Raw genomic sequence first — 24,744 nt, forward strand, 5'->3', positions numbered from 1 at the left:
GCTTCTTGGCTGAGGGACACAAACTGAGCCTTGAGGTCCAAGTAGCTGGCTGAAGGCTGAGAAGCAGGAAGAAACATCGGAGCAGGGAAATAGAAGAGCAAAGGAGGATAGGCTATGGGAGCCCAGTGGTTTGGGAGAGGACGAGAGGAGAGACAGGAAGGCAGATCACAGAGGGTCTTCTGCAGAAAAAAGGAGCTTGGATTTTACTGGGGAAGGTGGTGATGTGACTGAGGCTGCATTTTAGGACGATCAGGTGGGAGTCAGACTGGAGGGGGTGCATGAGAGGCAGGGTGTCCAATTAGGAGACTGTTGCAATGGTCCAGGAGGGAGCTGAGGACAGTCTCAACTGTAGAGTGGAGGGAACACCTGCATGGTCGTGGGGAGATGGAATGAGACTTGCTCACCCATCCAGGGGGAGTAAAGGGAAAGGGTGCGTGCGTGCTAAGTCACTTCAGCCGTGTCCAACTCTGTGCGAACCTATGTGAACTATAGCCCTCCAGGCTCCCCTGTCCATGAGATTCTCCAGGCAAGAACGCTGGAGTGGGTTGCCATGCCCTCCTCCAGAGGATCTTCCCGATCCGGGGATCAAACCCGTGTCTCTTGCATCTCCTGCGTTGGCAGGCAGGCTCTTTATCACTACTGTCACCTGGTAAGCCCAAAGGGAAAAGGAGAAGGGGTCAATTTATCAAGTCTAAAATTTAAGAATTCAGATATCCAATGTTCTCTGAGTTGTGAGCTAAGTGTCCACATAACAGCTAGTAGAGGTGAGTTACCATATACAGTCTGATGAGTAGAAGCCACTGTTCTCACTCATGATGAACCTTCAGGTTGAGTAACTGAGTTCTGTTAAATAAAGTATTGCCATAGTCGATGTGTGGGCTTGGTAGCTCAGTCATGCCCGACTCTTTACAACCCCATGAACTGTAGCCCACCAGGCCCCTCTGTCCATGGGACTCTCCAGGCAAGAATATCGGAGCAGGTCACCATTTCCTACTCCAGGGGATTTTCCCAACCCAGGGCTCAAACCCACATGTCTTGTGTCTCGTGCGTTGGCAGGCCTATTCTTTGCCACTGGGCCACCTGGGAAGTCAAAGCAGATAAGAGAGGTTCACTGCTGTAGCGATTGACCCTTCAGTGAGAACGGTTAAGCACAGTGAAAGTATATTTCTCCTTCGTGTGTAGTCTGGTGCGATCGGCAGTGGAGCCCTGCTCCGTGCAGTCATTCAAGGATCCACCTTTCTCCCATCTGCGCCTCTGCCCTCCTCCTCTAGTTTCTCAGACTCATCACTCCTTCTGACATCAGCTGTGGAAAGAGAGAGCACATCTACTCTTAACCGCCGCAGCCCAGGAGAAAGAGTCCCACACGCCACCCAGAGACACGTGCATTTGTGCTAAGTCACTTGAGTCATGCCCACATCTTTTTGACCCTATGGACTGTGTAGCCCGCCAGGCTCCTCTGTCCATGGGATTCTCCAGGCAAGAATACTGGAGTGGGTTGCCATGCCCTCCTCCAGGGCATCTTTCTCACCCAGGGATCGAACCGGTGTCTCTTATGTCTCCGTCACTGGCAGGCAGGTTCTTTACCACTAACGCCACTCAGAGGCACAGGGGGATGGAAAAGCCCACCAGCCCAGGAGGAAGATGAGCATTCCAATACTGAAACACACGAGGTCCAGTTTGCCCTTGCAGTGGCTCCACAATTCTTGCACATGGCACTTTCTTAAGATGCTCCAGACACTCACTGGAACTCAGTGGATGAAGTTTGCCCAGCCATTCCTGATCCAAAGACTCCAAACAGACAAGGGTGCCTCAAACCCTGGAGGTCACCGAACATCCACTGTATTCCGTGCCCTGGCCTCTCTGTCTTGAAATGAGGGCTCAGCTCTCCACCTGCCAGCTTCCCAATGCCCAAAGCTTTCTGTTCTCCACGTGTGCCTCCTAATAGATGGCTCTTCCCTTCCGCACCCACAGGAGACAGAGGCTCTAAGGCAGTTGTCAAGAATTACCGCAGCCCGGAGAAAGGACGGGGAGAGGGAGAGTGATTCATCAAGAAGACTTATAAGCCGATTGGGCAGCCCATGATCAGAGCTGTTTAGCTACCCAAAGGGATAGCAAGATAAATTACAGCCAAAAGAATGAACAATTACAGTTGTGGCCTCTTACATTGTGAAGGCTTGTTCCAATCACCTGTCACTGGGCTTTTAAAGTTTAGGGAGAAACATTTGGAAGGGGGAGGGGTGCCTGATTCTGTGTTTCTATCTTGCTTTTAAACAACTGAAGGATGGGTTCCTGGGAAAAAGGGTGAGATGGATATTTATAAATGAAATCTTTCCCTTGGGTTACTCCTTCAGATCTTTTTTTTTTTTTTTTCACCAATTCTGTTTGATTTCTAGTGGGTAATGGTTCCCAGCGCTGGCTGTCCATAACACAGGCTGAGCTCTTTCTCTCTCGCCACTAAAGCCCCTGTCAAATGGCTAATGAATCATAAACAGGCATGGCAGCATACATGTGTAGCTGCCACTTAAAGGACCCTGGCTAAGCCCTTTGTGAAAATCAAAGATCCTTGAATCATTAAAATAACCCCTCTCCCGGCTCAAGGCTGGGTGAATTTTATAGACAGGATGCTCTTAAGGCAAACAAAATTTTCTGGACTCTTTTTCCAGCGACAAAGGCCAAGATCTCGGCTATGCTGAGCACCTGCTCTGTGTCCTATAAACAACGCACTGGATGTGGTTCCTATATTATCTCACAAAAGCTCTCCAGGACAGAGACAGGAGGTAACCGATACTCAAAGAAACTCAATGGTTTGCCCAAGGTCGCCAAGCTAGCACTCAGTGAAGCTGGGTTTCAAGCTTAGGATGTCTGACTCCGAACATAATTCTTTCTGCTCCCGACACCACCCCCAAGTAAAGTGACTGTCAGTGGGCTTCCCTGGAGGACCCCAGAGCTGAGTGCATTTATTTGTGTTTTTGCAAAGTTCACAAAAAAAGAACTTCTCTGGTGGGTCCAGTGGCTAAGACTCCACGCTCCTGATGCAGGGGCCCCAGTTTCAATCCCTGGTCAGGGAATGGGATCCCCCATGCTGCTGCTAAGACCAAATAAATAAGCTCCCTGGAAAACACAGAGCTTGAAACCACGGGCTGTGGACAGTGCAGTGGTTGACTAGGTATACGAGATCACCCTGCCCTCACTGGTGGCTGGGTGGTAACCCGAAAAGAGGTCTAGATGGGGTGAGGGAGCGGGAGGCAGGTGGCTCAGTCGGCATGGGACAGGACCAGGAGTCAAAAGACTTGGGTTCTTGTCCAAACCCTTTCTCTGAATTGCTGGATGATCGCAGGCAAATCATTTTGCTGCTGTGATCCTCCATCTCCCCATCAGTACAATGGTGATAACATGGCTGTCTCACATTGAGAGAAAGAGGATGCCTTCTGGAGAGCCTCCCTGGGTCTCTGAATGGGTGGCCTCTCTGAAAGAGCAGTGGCCATCACCTGGCATTAGACATGGAGGGCTTCCTTGGAGCAGGGACCACAGGAGAGAGGTGCTGGGTTTCAGCATCAGACTGTCCAAGTCTGAATCCTGACTCCGTCACTTCCCAGCAGTGAGATCTTGGGCAAACCTCCACACAACTCTCTCTGAGATTCCTCATCTGTATATGAGGGATAACAACAATGGTACCCACCTCATACTGTATCTATGCAAAGTGCCTGGCCCAGAAGGTGTCTGTCCCACTTCCTCCCTGCCCCCAGCCTCCCACTCTCTACCATGATGCCATACACCAGCATGCCCACCACCACGCAGGAGGGCTGAAGCCGTGGAACAACCTCAAGGAGCTTGAACGGGAAAGAGCTTGAATGGGAGATTGTTCCTCTTTGAAAGGCAAGCAACCCAGGGCTTCCTCATGGTCTGACAGTTTGCATCTGTTCATCTGTGATGTTCCAGACTTGCAAGGGAAGGTTCACTTCAAAGACCACTTTGTCAAAGCAGCAGGGAAGACATCAGAGCATTTTGTAGTTAAGTCAATATTGCTTATGGTTTCTCCAGATGTGATTTCCAAAGCCTCTGAACTGGGGAGGAGGGAAGTAGGGTGAGCAGCACAACATTTTGGGGTACCAACTCTATGACTCTATTCAGGAGCACTCCCTGGGTGGGGAAGATCCCCTGGAGAAGAGAATGGCAACCCACTCCAGTATTCTTGCCTGGAGAATCCCATGGACAGAGGAGACTGGTGGGTTATATATAGTCCATGGGGTTGCAAAGAGTCAGACACCACTGAGCAACTAACCCTTTCACTTTCAAACACACAGCAGGTTTCCCAGGGAGCTCAGTGGTAAAGAATTCACCTGCCAATGCAAGGGCCACAGGAGATGCAAGTTTGATCCCTGGGTAGGGAAGATTCCCTGAAGGAGGAAATGGCGATCCACTCCAGAGAATTCCATGGACAGAGGAGCCTAGCAGGCTACAGTCCACGGGGTTGCAAAGAGTTGGACACAGCGGAGCTGCACGCACACACACGTGAGCTCTACAGATACGGACGCTGAGACCTGTAGAGGGGCGTCAAGCATGCCTGGCCATCTGGAGTCAGGATTCAACACTAGCTCTGATTGACCCCAGTGCAGACCGTGGTCCTTCAGGAACACAGCAGAAGGGAATGCTGCCAATCCCTGTGGCCAACCAAAAGCTGCCCTCTCTTACCGCTCGTCTCCAGCACAGAGGTGCATTCTGCCGGAAGGCCCGTGGGGACTCAGGAGTGGATCTACGAGATCTGTGATCTGGGCAGTTTTCCCAGTAGCCACATTCGGTAGAAGGAGGACTTCCACTGAGGTCTTCGTATGGGTTGTTGACATCTTAGTTGCCATCCCCGGTGGGGCTTCAGGTTTGAGGTCAAGGTCTTCATGCCCAGCAGAGTTGCCTGCCCCCATTGTCTTCCCTCACCTTCCCATCTGTTTCAAGCGGGCCTGCCCTGAGCCTTGGTACCACTGGGGGCAGCAGTGAGCAGGGAATGTTGTCCTGCAGCGCTGCAGAGCTCAGGCATCTGGCCCTTCTCCACTCCACCTGTGCTGAAACTCCGAAAAGGGGAGGTGTCCCCTGGGTACAGTCCCATGGGAGGATACATCTAGAGCTCCTTCAAACACCAGGACTCCTCAGTCTCCACGCTCCCTCTTTTCATGCACCCTCAAGCCCTGAGAAGTAGATAATTATTCCCATTGTGCCGATGAGGAAACTGAGGCTCAAAGATATTTTAAAACTTGCCCAGGATCACATAGGAAGTCATAGCAACAGCTGCCGTTTATCGAGCTCCCACTGTGTGCTAGGTAGCAGGCATGAGCCCATTTAGATTACTTCATCAAATCTAAGACAGAGACAGCTGTAGGGGCCAATATTACGTTATGTGCCAGTAAGAGAGAAAAACACTACCACGGATGGGATGGTAAGGTCTTACAGAGGGGTTAGGATGCGGGGAAATATGTGTCTTGCAATTAATGAAATATAGACATTCTTACAACAATGAGATAGGCATTGTTACTCTCAATTTACAGTTGGGGAAACTGAGCCATTAAGTGACAGAGCTTGAACCCAAAACCAGGTCTGCCTGAGTCCAGAGCCCAGTCTTTTAACCACACAGTCCTGCCCCCGAGTATTGACTAATCCTTGCTCTGCTCCAGTGCCGTCTCTCGCCTCGACCATCTCCTCGGTGTCCATGGAGACTCGCAGGAAGGTACCAGTCCCCCTTCTAGAGGTGAAGAAATAGCTAAGAATTAGAATCCAGAGTCTCATTCCAAAGTCCACTCTCTTCTCAATATCATGTTGTATATCCTCTGACAATTTGTGCCTCTGCAACCCCTATCAACTTAAAAAATATTCACAATCTAAAAGCTGAGAGTTGTGTTTTATTCAGTGGGAATTTTTTAGAACTTCAAGCCCAGGAGACAGCATCTCAAGTGACCCTGAGAGAACTGTTCTGAGGAGGCGAGGGCAGGAGCCAGGTGATACAGAAGTTTTGCAACAAAGGGCAGGTAGTCTGACCATCAAAAGATTGGTGTTAATTAAAGGAAGCCCGATATCTCAAGTTATGGAATTGAGTGTTTTTCTGTGTATGGGAAGATGCAGGAGTCTGGGCTTAAATGCAATCATTCCTCTCATATGCACCTCAGCCATCTGGGGCCAGTATCCTGAGTTTTTCACATCCTGAGCTCCCTTGGGCTCACCCTAAGGAGTGACTGCAATCTGGTGGCTCTCAGATCACAGGCATTCTTCCTCTTCCTGAGTGTCCTTGGGGCTCACCAGATCACGGTGGAGGGCTGGAATCGCTGATGACTATGACATCCTTGTTTCCTGATATGGCAGGAAGTACTCTATATCTTATCCCCAAGCTATCTTTTCCACGAGCTCATGTGGTGTCCTGTGTGGACATTGACATTCCCTCAATGGAAAGGTGAGGGTGAATGTCCTTCTCAGGGAGCCAGCCCATAACGGATACAAATGACTCTGAACTCCCGAGGCTGGTGGTGTATTGATCTTTCCACTGTAGTCCTTCCTAATGGTCTAAGCACTTAAGATGATGTCTATGAAAGGGCAATGTGTCCCCAGTTCCCCTTCAAAGCATTTCCTGGACGTACCCCGTAGACTGTAACTATCACTGGGATCACCAGCCCAGCCATACAAAATTGAAATCATTTAGTGGAAAAGAAAGGTTTTTTTAAGCTTGTAAAGTACTCTGACTGTGTAAAAAATGTGGCCCAGCATGCTGGCGATGGTGGCATTTCTAGAGACGATGGCCAGGAAGTCACAGTTTGAAGGACTGACAGGTAGTGATAGATGAGATTTTATAGTTATAATGAGCCCCCCATGAATAGTAATTATTTGGGGAATGATGGAACACAGTGTGGCGTCACTCTTTGAAAAAGTGCTTAAGATTCAATTAAATGTGAGTCCAGTTGGTTCTTCCCAGGTGCCACAGTCGTAAAGAATCTGCCTGCAATGCAGGAGACGTGGGTTCGATCCCTGGGTGGGGAAGATCCCCTGGAGAAGGAAATGGCAACCCACTGCAGTATTCTTGCCTGGGAAATTGCATGGACAGAGGAGCCTGGTGGACTACAGTCCATGGGGTCGCAAAAGAATTGGATACCACTTAACAGCTAAATAACAACAAGTTGGCACAGAGCTGAGCTGGAAAGATCAGACCTGAGAACTCAGCCCCAACCTGAGAGTTAAGTGGCTCAAGAGCACAAACTTTTGATGCCAGACCTCATTTGCCAGAATCCACACTTATTTTTATTGTGGTCCATGCTGCGTGACTTAGTCCCCCGACCAGGAATCGAACCCAGAGCCCAGGGCAGTGAAAGCAAAGGCGTCCTAACCACTGGCCACCGGGGAAGTCCTTCATCCACACACTTTATGCCTGTAAATGTCCACCATCCCCACACTGGGAAGTTCCAGGAAGAGGATAATGAAAGAATTTTATGGCCCCTGTTGTACGCACACAGAGCCTCCCTGCCTGCCTGTCACAGAGCCTTCACCATACAGGGTCACAGCCCGGGGAGGAAATTCCCCCAGGCTCCTGAACGTGGGCATCTAGGGGGGCAGCAGGGCCATCCCAGAGGATGAAGGCGGCGGCCGCTCATTCTGATCCCCGTGCTGGACTTTCAGAGGCCTCGGGTGGAGTGTGGGGCACGGAGGTATTACAGGGCCCCCACCCCCAGCTAACTGGAGCTGCACACTCGGTCAGTGCGGGGGCTCAACAAGCATCCTGTCTGCCCATGTTCAGGGCCAGGACATGTAGCGTGCTGCTGGGTCCGCTGGACGTCCTCCTAGCTGGTTCAGAATCTGCTCGAGGGCCAGTGGAGGGCTGAGGTGGGAGTGGGGAGAGGGGGACGGGCACGTGGCCCCAGGGAGGACTGGAGGAGGCAGAGGGCAGAGCTGGGAGGGGCGCCCTGTGTTCAGCCCACCCCAGCCCCAGCACCCACTCACGCACACTCCCAGCCTGGGTGGAAGCCGCACCGAGATAGTAGACCCACAGCCTTGGCCTTGACCGTACAGAACAATTGATTATTCCATTTTGCTTCCAGATTGTCTTGGGCTGCAATTGTGATTTTTTTATTCATCCTCAGACACCACCCCCACCCCAGCTCTGTGCCCGTCCAGTTGTCTGGAAAGTGGATTCTGAACAGAGCTAAAAGCCAAAACTCTAGCAAATGCACTGAGATACTCTTCACTTGGAGAAAACCTGTTAGGTGAACGTTTCAACCTGGACCCAACTTCTCTTTCAAATACACCCACTGAAAAGCGCCAGGTTGTACAAGGCCCCCATCCCAATAGAGACTGTGAATGAGGGCCAGTTCTGTGGCCCTACAAACACATTCGAGACCCCAGCCCCAACCCCCTGCCCTGTCCGTTAGAACAGGAGTGTTTTCATTATTTGTAAAGCTGCTGTAACTCAAGGGGAAACAATGGGATGATGGTGGTTGATGGCCAGCCAAGGAGTGAACCCAGGCAGGGCTGTAGCAGAGGGAGGCAGGCGGCTCCAGGTCCCAGAGCGCCCTCTGGTGGTGACACGCACACCTTGATTCATGCGAATCTGCTGCTGTTGTGCAGTGCACGCCCTGCACAGCTGTGCATGGCAGTTCTGAGATGGTCTAATCTAACAAAGCGAGTGATCAGTCCCTCGTCTGGCCTCTCCAGTTGATGATACTCAGAGGTAGACATTGGAATGAGGGATCTTCTTAGAAAGATGAAAATACTCCCAGGGTTAAAAAAAAGAAAAACAGAACGTAGATGAAGAGGAAAGAAAGAAAGTTCAGGGCAGAATCTGGAGCTCAAAGGGCCACTTTCCAGCTTATGGAGCTGAGAGTGTGAGTCAGAGAAAGGGGCTGGATGAGTCAGGACCCCCTAGAACCATGTCATGAGGACCCCAGCAGCATGGAAGTCCAGGGGAGAAGGTGCCAGGAGCCCAGGACAAGAAAAGACAAGGATACTTATGCCAACAACCTGCCCAGGGTTGGAGGGAGTAAAGAAAACCCGAGGCTCTGAGTAGGGCGGTGCATGGCCCAGGGCAGGCCCAGAGTGAGTGGCCAAGCCAGGCTGTGTGCCTCCAAGCTCCCGCCTCTGGGTGAGGCCACCTCCCTGTCTGCATCCCTATGACACTTCCCCTCTCCCTGTTTCAACCAACAAATCACACACCGAGGCAATTTGCTGAGAACGCGCTACCGGCACCGACAGCACTCGCCCAAGAAATTGTGTCCGGATGAAGACGCAATGATAAGGGTGTGTCAGCATGCGCAGACACACTGAAGCACGCTCTTCTGCCGAGGCAGCTCTCACCCCTGCGGAGGGGAGGCAGGGCATGAATCCTGCAGGGGCTGCTACTTCCCCGTGATGTAGAGTCGCTGCAGGCGTGGGAGTCACCGTAACAAGGATGGAGACTGTTTTAGTCGCCCGGGGCTGTTCCAGGGCGCTGAGCAAGGCACACCAGCTGGCATTCGCCCACATGCACTCTTGTTGCCCTGCCAGAGGCTCCGCCTCCAGGCCAGGACTCTCTTTACCTCTGGGCCTTGGCCTGGGCGGGTCCTTGAACCCAGAACACCTTTCCCACACCAGATCTAATGAACAACAGTCTTTCTAGACTCAGCTCGCAGGTGACCACTGCCTCCATAAAGAATTTTCTGACTTCCGCCCCTACTCCAGGTTGGTCTGGCCATGCCCTTCTCAGTGCCCCCACGATTCCTGTACATTGTGGCTCCATTTCAGCACGTACTTTGTTAGGTGCATGCCTGTTCTTTCTAGAGTGTAAGACCCCAGGTCATAGGAACCAGGTCTTATTCATCTTTGTAGCCTCAATTCCTCCTAGCTATGTTCCTGGGACAGATTAGGTGATAAAGAAACATTTATTGCACACTTGCAAAGTGAATGAGTGAGTAGGTGGGTAGAGGGATGAATAGATGGACAATGGATGGATGGATGGAGAGTAGATGAATGGATGGGTGGAAGGTGTGGATGGATGAATGGGTGTTGGTAAATGGATGAATGCATGGATGGAGGGAGGGATGGGTGGATGGGGAGTTGGTGGATTGATGAATGGATAGGACAGATGGAAGGATGGACGTGTGAATGGAGGGTGGGTGGGTGGATGGATGGATGGATGGATAGATGGATGAATGAATAGATGGATGGAGGGAGGGATGAATGGAGGGTGGGTGGATGGATGAAAATAATAATGAAAACATGATGTTTTTATGAAAATAAAACTGCACAAGACTGTCTGCCCCATGACACCAAAGCTGGAAGAATCCTTGGAGAGCTTCACAGGCATATCTAGAGCCAGCAAAGCCCAAGGTGAAACTCATGCTCGAATGAGGCAAGCTATAGTCTTTTTTTAAAAATCCTTCTTTTTTGAGTAAACAATTCAATTTTTTTTTGCTCTTATCATATTCTCTCCCACTCACAGACATTTTTGCAATGGATGTAACCTCATTATTTTATTATTAGTCATAAACCATGGGTAATTCACTTTTTAAATGGATTTTGTTGCTTGCTGAAGTGCTGCATCAGCTTACTATGACTTAGTTCCCAGCCAGCACAACAAGGAGCTCTGTGTGTGACCCCGCTGCAGGTCCGGGGGAGTCGCTCTATTCTATTGGGTGAATCCTCCTGTGGTCCAAAGGGTCTGAACGCCAGTCAAGGATTTTCCTGCACAAGAGGGCAGGTTAAGGCACATACTAGGTCTTGTTCAATCTATGTGAATATTTAACAGCATGTAGTTTGATGGCTTCTACAGATGAAGCTTCCCCAAAATACAACATTTCCTCTTGGTTCTGATTTCACATCTGTGATCGATTGGTGATGTCTGCCAGACACCAGGGTGGGGGAGGGGTACAGTCATGTGGTTTGCCTTATAGATCACACCCTATACCATACTACACCTGGGGGTTATCTATTCCCAGATGCTGCAAGTGAAAATCTGTGTCCCCTAGAGAGGACAGTGGGGTCAGGCACAGCCAGGGTCAGGCTGTCTCCTGAGTGCCTTTCGGGAGCCTTGCAGATGGCCAGACCTGAATTTGACTCCTGCCTCTCACATCCTAGCTGTGTGGTGTTGGGCAAGTTACTGAAGTTTGCTCATCTGTAACATGGGGAGGATAATGTTTAAGTCACAGAGTTGTCGTGAAGGATAAACTGTCCAATGAGCCTCTGCGGTATTTCCCATGTCTGTGTGGCACAAAGGGAGACCCGAGAGTGGGCTCTTGCCCAACACTAGGAAATGAGTTGTCGGAGGAGACACATGTGCTGTCAAATCAAGAGACTTTACTGGGAAGGGGAACGCGGGCGGAGCGCAGCAGGGTAAGGGAACCCAGGAGGACTGCTCTGCCACGTGGCTCACAGTCTCCGGGTTTATGGGGATGGGATTAGTTTCCAGGTTGTCTGTGGCCAATCACTCTGACTCAGGGTCCTTCCTGGTGGCGCACGCATCACTCGGCCAAGATGGATTCCAGCAAGGAGGATTCTGGGAGATTGGTAGGACATACAGCATCTCCTTTTGACCTTTCCTGAATTCTTCCGGTTGGTGGTGGCTTGTTAGTTCCGAGTTCCTTACCAGGACCTCCTGTTGTAAAATAACTCATGCAATGGTTACTATGGCGCCTGGCCAGTTTGCACAGTTTCAGTCAGTGTTTCCCCTAACACTGGAATCTGAAGAACCCATGTTCCATCCCCAAATCTCTGCCACAGTCTCCACCCATCCATCTACACACACACACACACCGCCCCCAGTAACTGGCTCTGCTTCCTGTGGACCCCACCCACTGCAGTATAAGGCAAGGCGAGATAGGTAGTGATGAGTGTGTAAATGGTTGTGTTCTACCTCCAGCTCTGTCTCTTGCTATTCATGACCGTAGGCCTCTTTTCCACTCCAATCTCCCCAGATATATTGCTACAATGGAGGTCATAAAAGTACCAACCCCACAAGGTTGTTGAAAGGATTTGAAGAGTCAGTCCAGGTTAGTTAGTAAGGGTTCAGTAAATATCAGCAATGTCTATAGTTAGTCTACTGTGGATCTTCGGGGCTAGAAGTTCTTGCTCACAAAGGGTCATTGAGAGGATTGAGACACTGTTCTAAGCACCTACATGGGGTCTCCAGCTGGGAGGGCTTATTACTGCTCAGTCTCTCTGCGGTGACCTTGACTTCTTCCTGGTGCCATCTCTCCTGCTTTGACCTTGGGGGTTGAGCTGTCACTAGAACCGCAGGGACAGGAGGCAGGGATGCCTCACTGCTTCTGTGCTGCCTACAAGGACCTGTTTCCCCTGAGACATCAGAGCTGCCTGTTACTGACTGATGGGTGGATTTGATTTTCGTATTTGATTTGATTTTAGTATTGTTTAAAAGGAGCACAATATAATCATTTGTGAACACACTTAAATCACTCGGCGGGATGAAATAAAAACATCAAACCAAAAATCACAGCTCAGAAAGCAAGCAGGATCTGATTTCCCCCTCCATCTGGCTGGGCCAGGGGAAGTTTGCTGTTGTAGTGGAAGGTGGGAGGGCATGGGTAGGACCAAGGGGGACCTCATGAGTCTCAGACCACCAAAGACTTAAGGCCCCAGCCATCACAGATGGAATGGGGCTTCCCAGGTGACACTAGTGGTAAAGAATCCGCCTGCCAACGCAGGAGACGCCCAGAGATGCAGGTTCATCCCCGGGTCAGGAAGATCCCTTGGAGCAGGAAACGGCAACCCACTCCAGCATTCTTGCTGAAAAATTCCGTGGACAGAGGAGACTCTCGGGCTACAGTTCAAGGGGCCGCTAAGAGCTGGACACAACTGAGCACACATGCATCACCCCATAACAGACGGAACAGAGAAGCCCAGAGAGGTTGAGTGACCGGCTCAGGGTCACACAGGAAAACCTGCCATCAGCTCAGGGCTCAGATGTGATTCGATGCTGAGCCCAGCTCAAAGCAGGGCTCGCGGGGACCAACATGAAGGATCCTCTGCTCCTGCTGGATTGGGAGAGGGCAGCCGCCTGCACTCATCCTCTCTACTGTGGCTGGGAGAAAGCAGGATGGTGCAGATCATTCATTCACTCACTCATTCATTCATCCACCAAGTACCAAGCACCCACTATGTGCCAGGCCCTGTATTAGAGGCCTGAGATCCAGTGAATCAGGAAGAGCTAAGACTGTGGCTGGAGAGGGGAGATGCCTATTAGGACGGGCACATGGGACCAGCCACCTACTGACACCTTGAATGAAGGACTTTCATAAGCACTTCCCAAACCTAAAACTCAACAAACTCAGGAAGTATTGCAAGTGAAGCTTTTCCCACCTATTGTCTCATTTTACCCTCAGGGCAGCCCTGCTCCTCACAGAACATTAGCTCTGTTTTGCAGAGAAGGAAGCTGAGCCCCAGAGTAGTTAGGTGACTTCACCAAGGGCACAGGGCCGGTCCGTGATGGCGCCATGCTCCTCCCACTTGGCCGAAGTTGTGTGGGCTTGGGGAGGAGGAAGGGAACAGGTCTCAGGGATCTGGGAACATGCCTTTAGGTGGTGGCAGGAGGGGTCTGTGGCAAACAGGAGCCCCTGGAGAGCAGGTACCCGCTTCTACTCATCCCTCTAGCCCCAGCACCCAGCCCGGTACCTGGCACAGTGTAGGAGTTAATGAAGAGCTTGTTCAACTGTGCTGGACCACTGGGCTTTGGTGGCCAACAAAAGACCCTCTGAGCCTTTGTTAGCAGCCCAAACTGTACCCTGATGCCTCTTCCCTGCACCCCAAGGACAGCCCCCTCTTGCCAAGCACTTCTTCATCCACAGGAGTGAGCTGAACACCCTTGCCGACTGTGTTCTCTGCAAAAGAACTCACAAAGGGGATTTTTCCCTTCACTCTCAAGGCGGTTATTCCCAGAGTGACGGCTTCCCACTGGCTCTGAGCCAGGATCCCTCTGGCCTCTTCTTGATCAGTTTCACCAACACCCAAAAGGAAGAAAACACCTTCTCAGCCAAATACTCAGACCCAATTGATCATCTGCTAGCAGCCCACCCTCTGCCCACCCTTTTTCCGGTTTGTATCAAGTGAGACACAGAGGCTCAAAACCTGGAAGATTCTGGAGGCGTTTCAGCAGCTCTCTGGTCCATATGCCCTGCTTTATGCAGCAGGAAAGTGAGTTTCGCAGGTCACCATTCCTGCCTGAGGAACCATGTAAGTGACTGGAACCTCACTGGGTGTGCAAACTCCGCACTGTAAGCCTTGGCATTCCTGTGAGATGCTTGGGGGTCACTGCAAGGACCAAGAGGCTGAGTATGAGACTCTGGGCTCCCCATCTTCTACCTGCACCCACAGCAGCTCTTCTTTGCTTGTTTATTATATTGGTGTTCATGTCATATTTGATTTGAAGGGAGGGAAAGTTTTATGGCTTTTGAAAGTTAGGAGTTTTGCAGTCTGAAAGACCTGGAATCAGTGTAATCTGTGACCCAGGGAAATGGGGCATAGCCCGACTGAGCCTCAATTTCTTCATCTGTATAATGGGGATAACAATATCAACGTTACTGCTCGATGAGAAGATAAAATGAGAAAACTCAAAGGGCCAGCACAGAGCCTAACACATGGATGGCACCCAATAACGGGGCTTCACTTCTTCCTAGAAGCCCCAGCAATGCTCTTCTCACAAAGCTACCTGTTACATTTCATTTCTTGTACAATCACAAAGAAACGGTCAAAACCACAGCATGCTAGCTTCCCAGTTAATCAAACGTTGACAGAGATCCCAGAGAGACTTCAGAAGTAACAGAAAATAAATGTGCATCACAAGTCGTCAGGGTGTATTTCTGCGTTTCCGGTCAAAGCACGGCAGGGGTTTCTGTTGCCAGGTCACTGCACAAGGTGAGACAGAGCCCCGGTAAGGAGATAAGATGCCAACAACATCTTCAGTTTATTCAGCATCTGTTATTCACCAGACACTCTTGGAGATGTTTCCTGTTATTACAGAACAAGGCAGAAAAAAATCTTAACATTTGGCTTTAGAATTCCACCCAGAGAGGAAAGTGCCTTTCCTTGAGATGCCATAGGAGAGGATGTTACCGTGCACCAAGATGTCAAAGGATGATGCAGCTACTTAAGAATATGTGCGTTCTGCTTCTGGAAAGGATGGCAAAGCAGACGAGGAGAAAGAAACCAGGAAGGAGAGAAGGCGAGAGGAGGAACATGGAGAGGGGTTGGGCTTAGGCAAGGAGAAGAGGCTTTGCTCTGATGTAGACCCTCCTCCAACTCTGACGTCTTCCATATAATCTAACGCCCTGGGCGAACGGGCTTTCATGAAAATGAATGAGGGGCTGAGGTTTGCATCTCATCCATACGACCCAGAACAGAGACCGGAAGACGTCAGCCAAGGGTGACTGCTGGCTTACACATACCTTGTGTTCAAAACCCACAATGTCCCTCTGAAGTAGTTAATATCTCAGGGTGTTTCTCACGCAGAAAGGGCAAGTCCCCCACTACGCAAATGGCAGAGTCAGGATTCCAACCCAGCTGGGTCTAAGCACAGAGTGCGTGCTCCTACGATGGGTCCTTCCAGCAGACAGGGAACCAGGATCCCAGCCAGGTGGGTTAGCGAGGAAGAAGTAGAAGCCAGGCAGGTCCGAACAAAGACCCCGACCCAGCCCTGGGAAGGAGCCGGCAATGAGAACTCCAGAGTCTAAAAGCATTGGGTCCAGGTGATCATGGTGTCCAGTGCCTGAATCAAAAGGCCAAGTGGCTGACACAACAAAAGAGTCGGGTGGGTACCAGCTAAGCTCAGTGGGCATCTCTCCTTGTCTCCCTCCTCCTGTCTCTCTCCTCTGGTCTTTCCTACCCTTTCCAGGAGCTGCTGCTGCTGCTAAGTCGCTTCAGTCGTGTCGGACTCTGTGCGACCCCATAGACGGCAGGCCACCAGGCTCCCCCGTCCCTGGGATTCTCCAGGCAAGATCACTGGAGTGCAGGAGGGACATATTAATATACAGTTTCATCATTGTCCCGGCGTCCTCTCTAAAGGAGCATCGTAGACAAGGCCTTAGAGTGTGGGTTGCAGACACAAGGAAAAGGCCAAAGGAGCTTAGCAACTGGTGGCTCCGTTCAGTTCAGTTCAGTTCAGTTGCTCAGTTCGGTCCGACTCTTTGCGACCCCATGAATCACAGCACGCCACGCCTCCCTGTCCATCACCAACTCCCGCAGTTCACTCAAACTCATGTCCATTGAGTCGGTGATGCCATCCAGCCATCTCATCCTCTGCCGTCCCCTTCTCCTCCTGCCCCCAATCCTTCCCACCATCAAGGTCTTTTCCAATGAGTCAGCTGGTGGCTCAGAAAACAATAAAGAATCGTCCTACAATGCAGGAGACCCAGGTTCAATCCCTGGGGTGGGAAGATCCCCTGGAGAAGGAAATGGCGGTCCACTCCAGTATTCTCACCTGGAGAATCCCTTGGACAGAGGAGCCTCGGGGCTGCAGCCCATGGGTTTGCAAAAAGTCGGACACGACTGAACCACTGGCTGACTCCCTTCAGGCATCGCTGACTATGGGCAGCTAGGCTGACTGCAGCGCCACCTGCTGGCACACCTCGGAATCTGCGGGCTGGGAGAGACTGGGGAAGCCAGCCGCTGAGGAGTAGCATAGGCTATCCCAGCACAGGGAGGGTGCAAACGCCAGCTTCTCTATATAAAATGAAAACGTCTGTGGAGAAAAGCCTCAAGACAGTGGAGCAATGAGAGGCAAGCGCCAGGGTATTCTATCACGAAAGCTCTGAGATCTTGGCTTAGCTCATAAATGTAAGCAATTGTGCAAAGCCACTGGTTCCATGGCATAGTGGGGGTGGGGGTGGGGGGAAGCTAAGGATGGATGAATTGTCAAGTAAAGGCAGGAACACTTTAAGACTCAATCCTGAGCATCTCTCCTCTATCCCTGAGCTGGCTCATCCACCCGACAGCTTCAAGGTCCACCAGAACCTTCCCCCCATTTACAGCTCCACCCCAGATCTCCGTGCCCAGCTTCAGACCCCTGGAACAGCTGTCTGAGTACCATCTTGACTTGGGTGTCTGCACAGACGGGAGTCCGTATCATAATAAACCCAACGCAAAATAACTTGAGCTTAAAAAGGATGGAGATTTTCTGGTCTGTAAAACCAGATTGTAAGGACAGCAGAGGTGGAGCTGGTCTGCTTGTTGAAGGAATGAAAAGGGCAGAAAAACATGAGGACATTTGTTAGGAGGAAGAAGAGAGGAACTGAGTCTCGGGGGTCTGACTAGCTGCTGGGCATTCATCTCATTAAGACCGACGAGGAGGCTAAAAGCTGGGGCTGGAGAACGGGGGTTTCATCACGTATTCAGAGTCACAGAGCTGGCCCATGAAACAGTGGGATTCAAGGTTCTGTCTGACTTGTTCCACTGCCTCTAATTTTCAAATTAAAATTATAGATGTGGAAACAGACTCACAGACTTAGAGAATGATCTTCTGGTTACCAGAGGGGAAGGGATAGTTAGGGAGTTTGAGATGGACATATACACACTGCTAGGTTTAAAATGATTAACCAACAAGGTCTTACAGTAGAGCACAGGGAACTCTGCTCAATATTGTGTGGCAACCAGCGTGGGAGAGGAGTCTGAGGGAGAATGTGTATGCACGGCTGAGTCCTTTAGCTGTGCCCCTGAAATTGTCACAAAGCTATTGATCTGTTATACGCCAATACAAAATAAAAATTTAAAAATAAATAAAGTTTTAAAATTATAGATGTAGGGTCTATGGCTAGGCATAAGGGCTTAAGAGATTTTTGAATCCCCAACTGTACCTGCAATGCTTGAATCTCTCTCTTCCCATCCCAGCCAGGTAGTTGTATGGTTTCTGCTTGCACGCCCTTCATGATGGGGAACTCACACTCAAGAGAGTGATTTTATTATTGGATCATAAGAGTAGGTTAGAAAGTTGAGACAGGGTGTATCTTTCTTCCGCATTAAAGAAGGGAAGGCAGGGGCTGTGCCTACCGCCGTATCTGCAACATCAGTCAATGCGATCGCCCTCCCCACTTCCCTCAGTACACCTGTTCTTGTGTCTGTCTTTCCCTGGGGATTCCAGGAAACAAATCTAATTCTTCTTCCCAGAGACAGCCCTTCAGATGTTTGAAGACAGTGCTTCAGGGTCCCCCTGAGGCTTTGCTTACCCAGGATAAATAGTCCAACCCACTTTCAGACACCCGTTGGTAAGCCAAGAGCTGACGCTGTACACACTGCGATTTTCCAGCTGCTGTGCTGTGGGAGGCTTCAGAAAACCTGATGGGAGGAACGATAAACCAGCCCCCGCAGGGAAGCCACGGTATCTGGATCACGCGAGCATGCGTGCTCAGTCATATCCGACTCTCTGCAACCCCATGGACGGTAGCCCGCCAGGCTCCTCTCTCCATGGAAGTCTACAGGAGAGACTACTGGGTTGCCATTTCCTACTCCAGGGGATCTTCCCCACCCAAGGATCAAGCCCGATTCTCTTGCATCTTCTGCACTGGCAAGAGAATTCTTAACTGCTGGTGCCACCTGGGAAGCCCCAGGCCTGGATCGTGACCTCTGCATTAAAAAAGTGGGGGCAGGGGGGCACTTGGAGTGACTCAACCTGAACAAACTGCGGCCCGTCCACAGACCTTCACCTGCTACATTCTAGGTTCACCCACTGTGGGAAACCGTTTTAGAGGAAGAATAAATGAATCTCTCCCAAAATGATTTTACATCATTTTAGGCCCCCAGTCTTGCCAAAAGTCATTATGAATTCTTCCCAAATCCAATTTGTGTGCTTATGGATCCAACAGTGAGCAACGTGGGGACCCAGTCCATCCTCATCATACACTATCAAACCTACTTGTCAACCCTCCCAATTTACAGATGGGGAAGCTGAGGTCCAGAGGAGAGCAGTGACTTATCCAAAGTTGTACAGGAAATCTGCAAAATCCTGGCCTGCCCATGAACTCCAAAGAAAGATGAGAGAGTAATGCAAACCTTCAGGGGAAAGGAAGAAGAAATGAGCTGTAGGAAAAAACAAAAGAGAAAAGCTCTGAAAGGTCCTCTCTGGAGTGTTCTTCTCTCTCTCTCGTGTCAATTTCCTATAGAGACACCGAGACGATGTGACAGTATATATACAAGCAAGGTTGAAGTCAGAAAGCCCTAGGTCCACATGCTGACTCTGCCAGGGACGTTGTGCATGCCCTTGGACAGGCTACTTAACCTTTCTATGTTTTCTTTTATTTATTTACTTGACCATGCCGTGTGTCATGCGGGATCTTAGTTCCCTGGCCAGGAATCAAACCACACGTGCTGCAGTGGAAGCATGGAATGTTAACCACTGAAGGGCCAGGGAAGTCCCTATTAACCTTTCTTATACTCAGTTTCCTCCCAAATAAAATTATAACAGGAACATCTCTGTAAGCCTTAAAATAAAATATGTTAAGAGATTTTTGGTTCTCAGTTATGGTGGAGGAACTTATATAAGGCTAACTAACCCTCCTGGAACTAACAATTATAAACTCTGGGCAAAAGATTTCAAAAGTACTATGTGATGGGAGGGAGACTAAAAACAGGCAGGAACTGGAATGTTTATACAGACCTTGAAGGAAGGGACCCACCCCGGATGAAATACACATTTATCAATATTTATCGGATCACTCCTTTGAGGACACGTCAACTTCTAAGGGAATATTATAGCTCAAGCAGAAAGCAGTCATCATGGAGTCTCAAGCCAGAGTTCAGGGTTGCCAGAAAAGCTAAGAAAATGGGGAGAAAAACCCTAGAAAGGAGGGAGGGGCCCACAGAGCCCTCCAATTTTTACCCCACTTCTCCGCTGCAGAGAAATGCAAGACAACAAATTGTGGAAGTGGGAAGATGCAGCTGGGATAAAAGACTTTGAGAAGATCAGCATTTATAGGGAAAGTTATACAAGATATAAAAAGATATAAAAGATAGGAGAAATGGCTTTGGAGCCAGATGTTGAAGGCCTGGGAGGTCCTTGGAGTTTAGGCTGTCACGCAGTAGTTGATTGATTAACTGTTTATTAATTGCACAAGTGAATGAAGGAGCCACCGGGTGTGTCGCAGCTGAAGCTCCAGGGCTGAATGCTGCCGCCTCCTTCCTGTCTTGCAGCTCACATACCTGCCCCCGCCGTGGGGCGAGTGCCGGTCCTCCGAGATGGGGCTCGACTTCTTTCCCGTTTACAGCGTCACCGCCTGTAGGATCGACTGTGAGACCCGCTACATCGTGGAGAACTGCAACTGCCGCATGGTCCACATGCCAGGTCAGTGCCGGGGGAGGGTGGCCACAGGGCACCCGGGACTGCCTGCGACCTTTGCGTTTCTCACCCGACGGGGCACTCCTCACCCACTCCACAAGGGTGCCAAGGGATGCTGCTCTGGGAAGACGGTTATTGGATGTGCAGACATTCCGGGGGCAGATGGGAACATCCAGTCTGGCAACCAAGGCAACATCCTGGCCTCCAGAGTGGACAGAAGTTTGGAGAGCATTCCTCCCAGTGTTCCATATGTTTGCTAGCTGCTTGCTGTTCTTCCCTCTTAGAGCTTAGTGACCACATATCTGGATGCTTACAATTCTCCCATCCTGGTGTGGTACCCATTCAGACATCCAGATGTTTATTGCTTTCCTCCAGATACTTCCCTTCTGGCATCCAAATGTCTAGCACTCTTTCAAGTGGGGCAAGAGTCCATCAGCCAGCAAGTGAATGCGTGTGTCCTGACATTTCTGTTGTCAGACTAACAATGCAGGTAGCCATCACTAGAGGCAGTCGGCTTGTCACAGGTAGCAGGGTTGGTGCTGACCGGGGCAGGAAGAGCTTGGTACTGCAGCGCACAAGGAAGGACGATTGAGGCTACAGTCAGTGGCCTTGGCTTCCAACTCAGCTCCCGCCACGACTGCTGTGTGACCTGGCACAAGTTACTAAACGTCTCTGTTCTTACCGCCATCATCTTTAAAATGCAAATGTTTGCTGTCAAGAGGATAAAATTAAGCTAAGATATAAAAATTCTTTGTTGGGAATTCCCTGGAGGCCCAGTGGTTAGGATTCTGAGCTTCCAGTGCAAGAGGGTCTGGCTTTGATCCCTGGTCAGGGAACTAAGATCCCACAGTGCAGCCAAAAAAAAAATGCTTTGTCACTTGCAAATGTCAGTGGTGACTGTGTTAACACATGGGGAGAGGGAATTGAGAGTACTGCTGACTGAAGACCTACTATGTGCAAGGAACTTTCTATTGTATTTCATGGCTATTGTTTCATGATTATATCATACTTTATCTAACTAAATCCTGACCTCGGACATTTAGCTCATGACCAATTGTTTTCTGTCATAACCAATGCTGAAATGAACATCCTCAGAGCTAAATTCTGAACAATAGCATTAGGAATCGGTAATTTCTCTAGTAATCTAAATTTAGGATTATCAATCTTTAAAACTGCCTCTGAGAAGCAGGCAAAGATAGAATGGAATAGAAGACAAAACAAAAAGAGAAACATATCAGTTAAATTCTTATTATTAGGAAAGAGGAGCCATTTCAGTTCTTCAGCTCTTGGGGAAAAAAAAGGTGTTTAGGGGAAAAATAAGAAGAGGATATTGTGGTGGACTTTGACGTTTATTGCTGTTGTTCAGTCGCTAAGTTGTGTCTGAACTTTTGCGACCCCATGGACTGCAGCACACCAGGCCTCTCTTGTCCCTGACCATCTCCCAGAGTTCACCCGAGTTCATGCCCATTGAGTCGGTGATGCCGTCCAACCATCTCATCCTCTGCCGTCCCCTTCTCCTTTTGCCTTCAACCTTTCCCAGCATCAGGGTCTTTTCCAATGAGCTGGCTTTGACTTTAGCACATGGGAAAAGAAAAAACAAAGTTTCTGGATTTCTGCAGAGACCAGAGAGAATTGAACACTGGTAAATGCTACCTGGGCATTCCTGTGGCTCAGTGGTAAAGATTCTGCCTGCCAATGCCGGAGATGCAGGTTCACTCCCTGAATTGGGAAGGTCACCTGGAAAAGGAAATGGCAACCAACTCCAGTAGTCTTGCCTGGAGAATTCCATGGACAGAGAAGCCTAGCAGACTATAGTCCATAGGATCACAAAGAGTCAGACACAACTGGGAGACTCCACAACAAAAATGCTGCCGGTGGGATGCTCAGACTGCGTCACCAGCCAGTGAGGTTTCCCCATGGAACCTGAGCCCAAGCAAGCAGGAGAGATTGTAATCATTCCCCCACATGACACTGTTACTGGCATCTCAGTTATAGTGTGGAATGAAGGGCACAGCAAAGAGGAGACTGACCAAGCAGCCTTCCTCACCTACAGCAGCATGCTGTGATGGAAAGAGCCCTAAGCTTGGGAGCACACAGCCCTGGGTTCCAAGCCCACCTCCATCACTGCAGGCGTGAGAGAACAGGATATTTAAACCTCAATGCTCTCATCAATAAAACAGACACAGTAGTTCCTATTTCCAAAGGTACCTAAGTGGGTTAAAGGGGATGATGCATGCCCAGCGCTTGGTAGATGCTTACCACTGCCTCCCGACTGTCAACACTTCCTTTCACCTATATGAGAGACATTAGCTAGGTGGTTCCTATTAACACAGAGAGGGTCCGAGCCCAGTCTTCTGGTCCCCCACTACCCCTGGCAGTCCTGATTGATAGCTGCCTTCTGACTGTCCACTGGTGAACTGCTACCCCTCCCAAGTACCCCAGTGCAATCCCTTCCCCCGGCCCAAGGAGGGGAAGGGTTGCTGCCTGAGTAGCTCTCCCTGTCTTTCTTCTTTGCAGGGGATGCCCCTTTCTGCACCCCCGAGCAGCACAAGGAGTGTGCAGAACCTGCCCTAGGTCAGTACCAGGGGCCCAGGGGAATGATGGGGCGGGGGCTGCGATTGAGACCTTGGAGATCTTCCAGGTGTGAGAAAGAGATGGGGGAAAGGGGGACGGGGAAGGCCGAGGGGGAAAGAGGCTGGACAGGGCGGCATCCCTGCAGGGACAGGAGAGGGAGGTGGAGAGGAGGGAGGAGAGAAGGGTGGGGGAGGGGACAGATGCTAGCGATGAGGGTGGAAACCCAACTAAGGAGAGAAAGGAGGCAGAGAGGTGGGGATAGAGGAGGAGTGAGTTTCGGGGCAGCAGAGAGCACTGAGGAATGCAGAGGAGCGGGCAGAGACGGAGAGAGGATGGGCAGTGGGCACCGGGTGGGCGCCGAAGGAGCTTGGCGATACCTCCCGGCACACGCCCTACAGGTTACTCCCAAGCTGTCCTCTGCATTGCTCCCTTGAGACAGGAGAGGTGGGGTCAGGCAGAGGGGTGAGGCCCAGTGTGCATTCCTCAGGGACCCAGGGGAGGCAAGAGCACCCCCACCACCGCCTCGGCTCCTGGGTGTTTCTTGGTTCACCTCACTCCCCACCCCAGGAAACTTCTGGTGAGGGGGATCACACCAACAAGCGGCAACCCCAGAGCGTGACCCACTCCACACGCCCGCCTCTCCGGGATCTGGGAAATGATTTACAAGCAAGACAAGCAGGGGGTATTTAAATCATCCGAACTCAAGTCTGTTCAGCAGCTGTACTTGCTGGATCTAAGTGGAACAGTTCTGGACTCCCGTGTCCAGATGCCTCCAGGAGGGCTGGTTGGGAAGAGGAGGGACTTCCGGTGAATGCAAAGACTCACTCTGTGTCCTCAACCAGCCGGCAGAGGAGGCAGCGCTGGCTATGGAGCCCCCCAGGGGAGGACCATGGAGCCTAGGGATTCAAATGCAGTGGCCTCCCACACTTGCCTGTGATGAACAGCCCCCTCTAGATGAGATCTGAAGCTGATAGCAGAGAAGACGGCCCTGGGATGGTCAGAGGTCCAGGACTCCCTGGGAGCCCATGCTTCCAAAGTGGTGCCTATACTTACAAAAGTTAACCTAACCGTAAAGGAAGCAGAAGGAACACAGACCCAAGAGTAACAGAGACAGGACTTCTCTGGGGGTCCAGTGGCGAAGAATCCGCCTGCCAGTGCGGAGGACTCGGGTTCAATCCCTGGTCCACATGCCGAGGAGCAACTAAGCCCCTGGTGCCGTAACTGACGAAGCCCGTGTGCCCTGGAGCCCGTGTTCCACAACAAGAGAAGCCAGCCCAGGGAGAACCAGAGAGGAGCCCCCTGCTCGCCGCAACCAGAGAAAAGCCCACATGTAGCAACGAGGACCCAGCAGAGCCAAAAATAATACGTAAATATTACATTTAAAACCTCAGCTGAAATGGATGCAGAAAGTATTCAGATAATAAAATTAGTTGACAAGTACATTAAGAGATTTTTTTTTAAGAGTAACAGAAAGAGTGGGCACTTTTGTGACCGCTCATATCCCCATCAACCTCCAGCAAAAGCCCAGCTCCCCTTCTCTCCACAGCCCCCCCACCCCTCATTCATACAGAGGGCACCTCCTCCTCTTCTCTGCTGCAGGAACCTGAGACCCAGCTACTCTGGGCCCAGAGGTCCCAGTCCCCTGCGCTCCACTCAGCCCTGCCTCCCTTTCCCCTGCAGGTCTGCTGGCAGAAAAGGACAGTAATTACTGTCTCTGCAGGACCCCCTGCAACCTGACCCGCTACAACAAAGAGCTCTCCATGGTGAAGATCCCCAGCAAGACATCAGCCAAGTACCTCGAGAAGAAATTTAACAAATCAGAAAAATATATCTCGTAAGCTAAGTGGACATGGTGGAGGGGGGTGGCGGGAGGAGGGACCAGGAAAAAAAGGGGAGGA

General features: G+C 50.6%; 1 protein-coding gene across 1 annotated transcript in view; it reads left to right on the top strand.

Moving 5' to 3' along the window:
* ASIC2 (acid sensing ion channel subunit 2) overlaps positions 1-24,744 on the top strand; it is a 294,455-nt gene that overhangs the window by 258,731 nt on the left and 10,980 nt on the right. The window contains exons 4-6 of the mRNA XM_052658235.1: positions 20,128-20,278; positions 22,790-22,846; positions 24,527-24,680. Coding sequence (XP_052514195.1) covers positions 20,128-20,278; positions 22,790-22,846; positions 24,527-24,680 — 362 coding nt within the window. The remainder of the gene's footprint in view (positions 1-20,127; positions 20,279-22,789; positions 22,847-24,526; positions 24,681-24,744) is intronic.

The sequence above is a fragment of the Budorcas taxicolor genome, chromosome 19 (assembly GCF_023091745.1).
Source record: "Budorcas taxicolor isolate Tak-1 chromosome 19, Takin1.1, whole genome shotgun sequence".
Classification (NCBI taxonomy): domain Eukaryota; kingdom Metazoa; phylum Chordata; class Mammalia; order Artiodactyla; family Bovidae; genus Budorcas; species Budorcas taxicolor.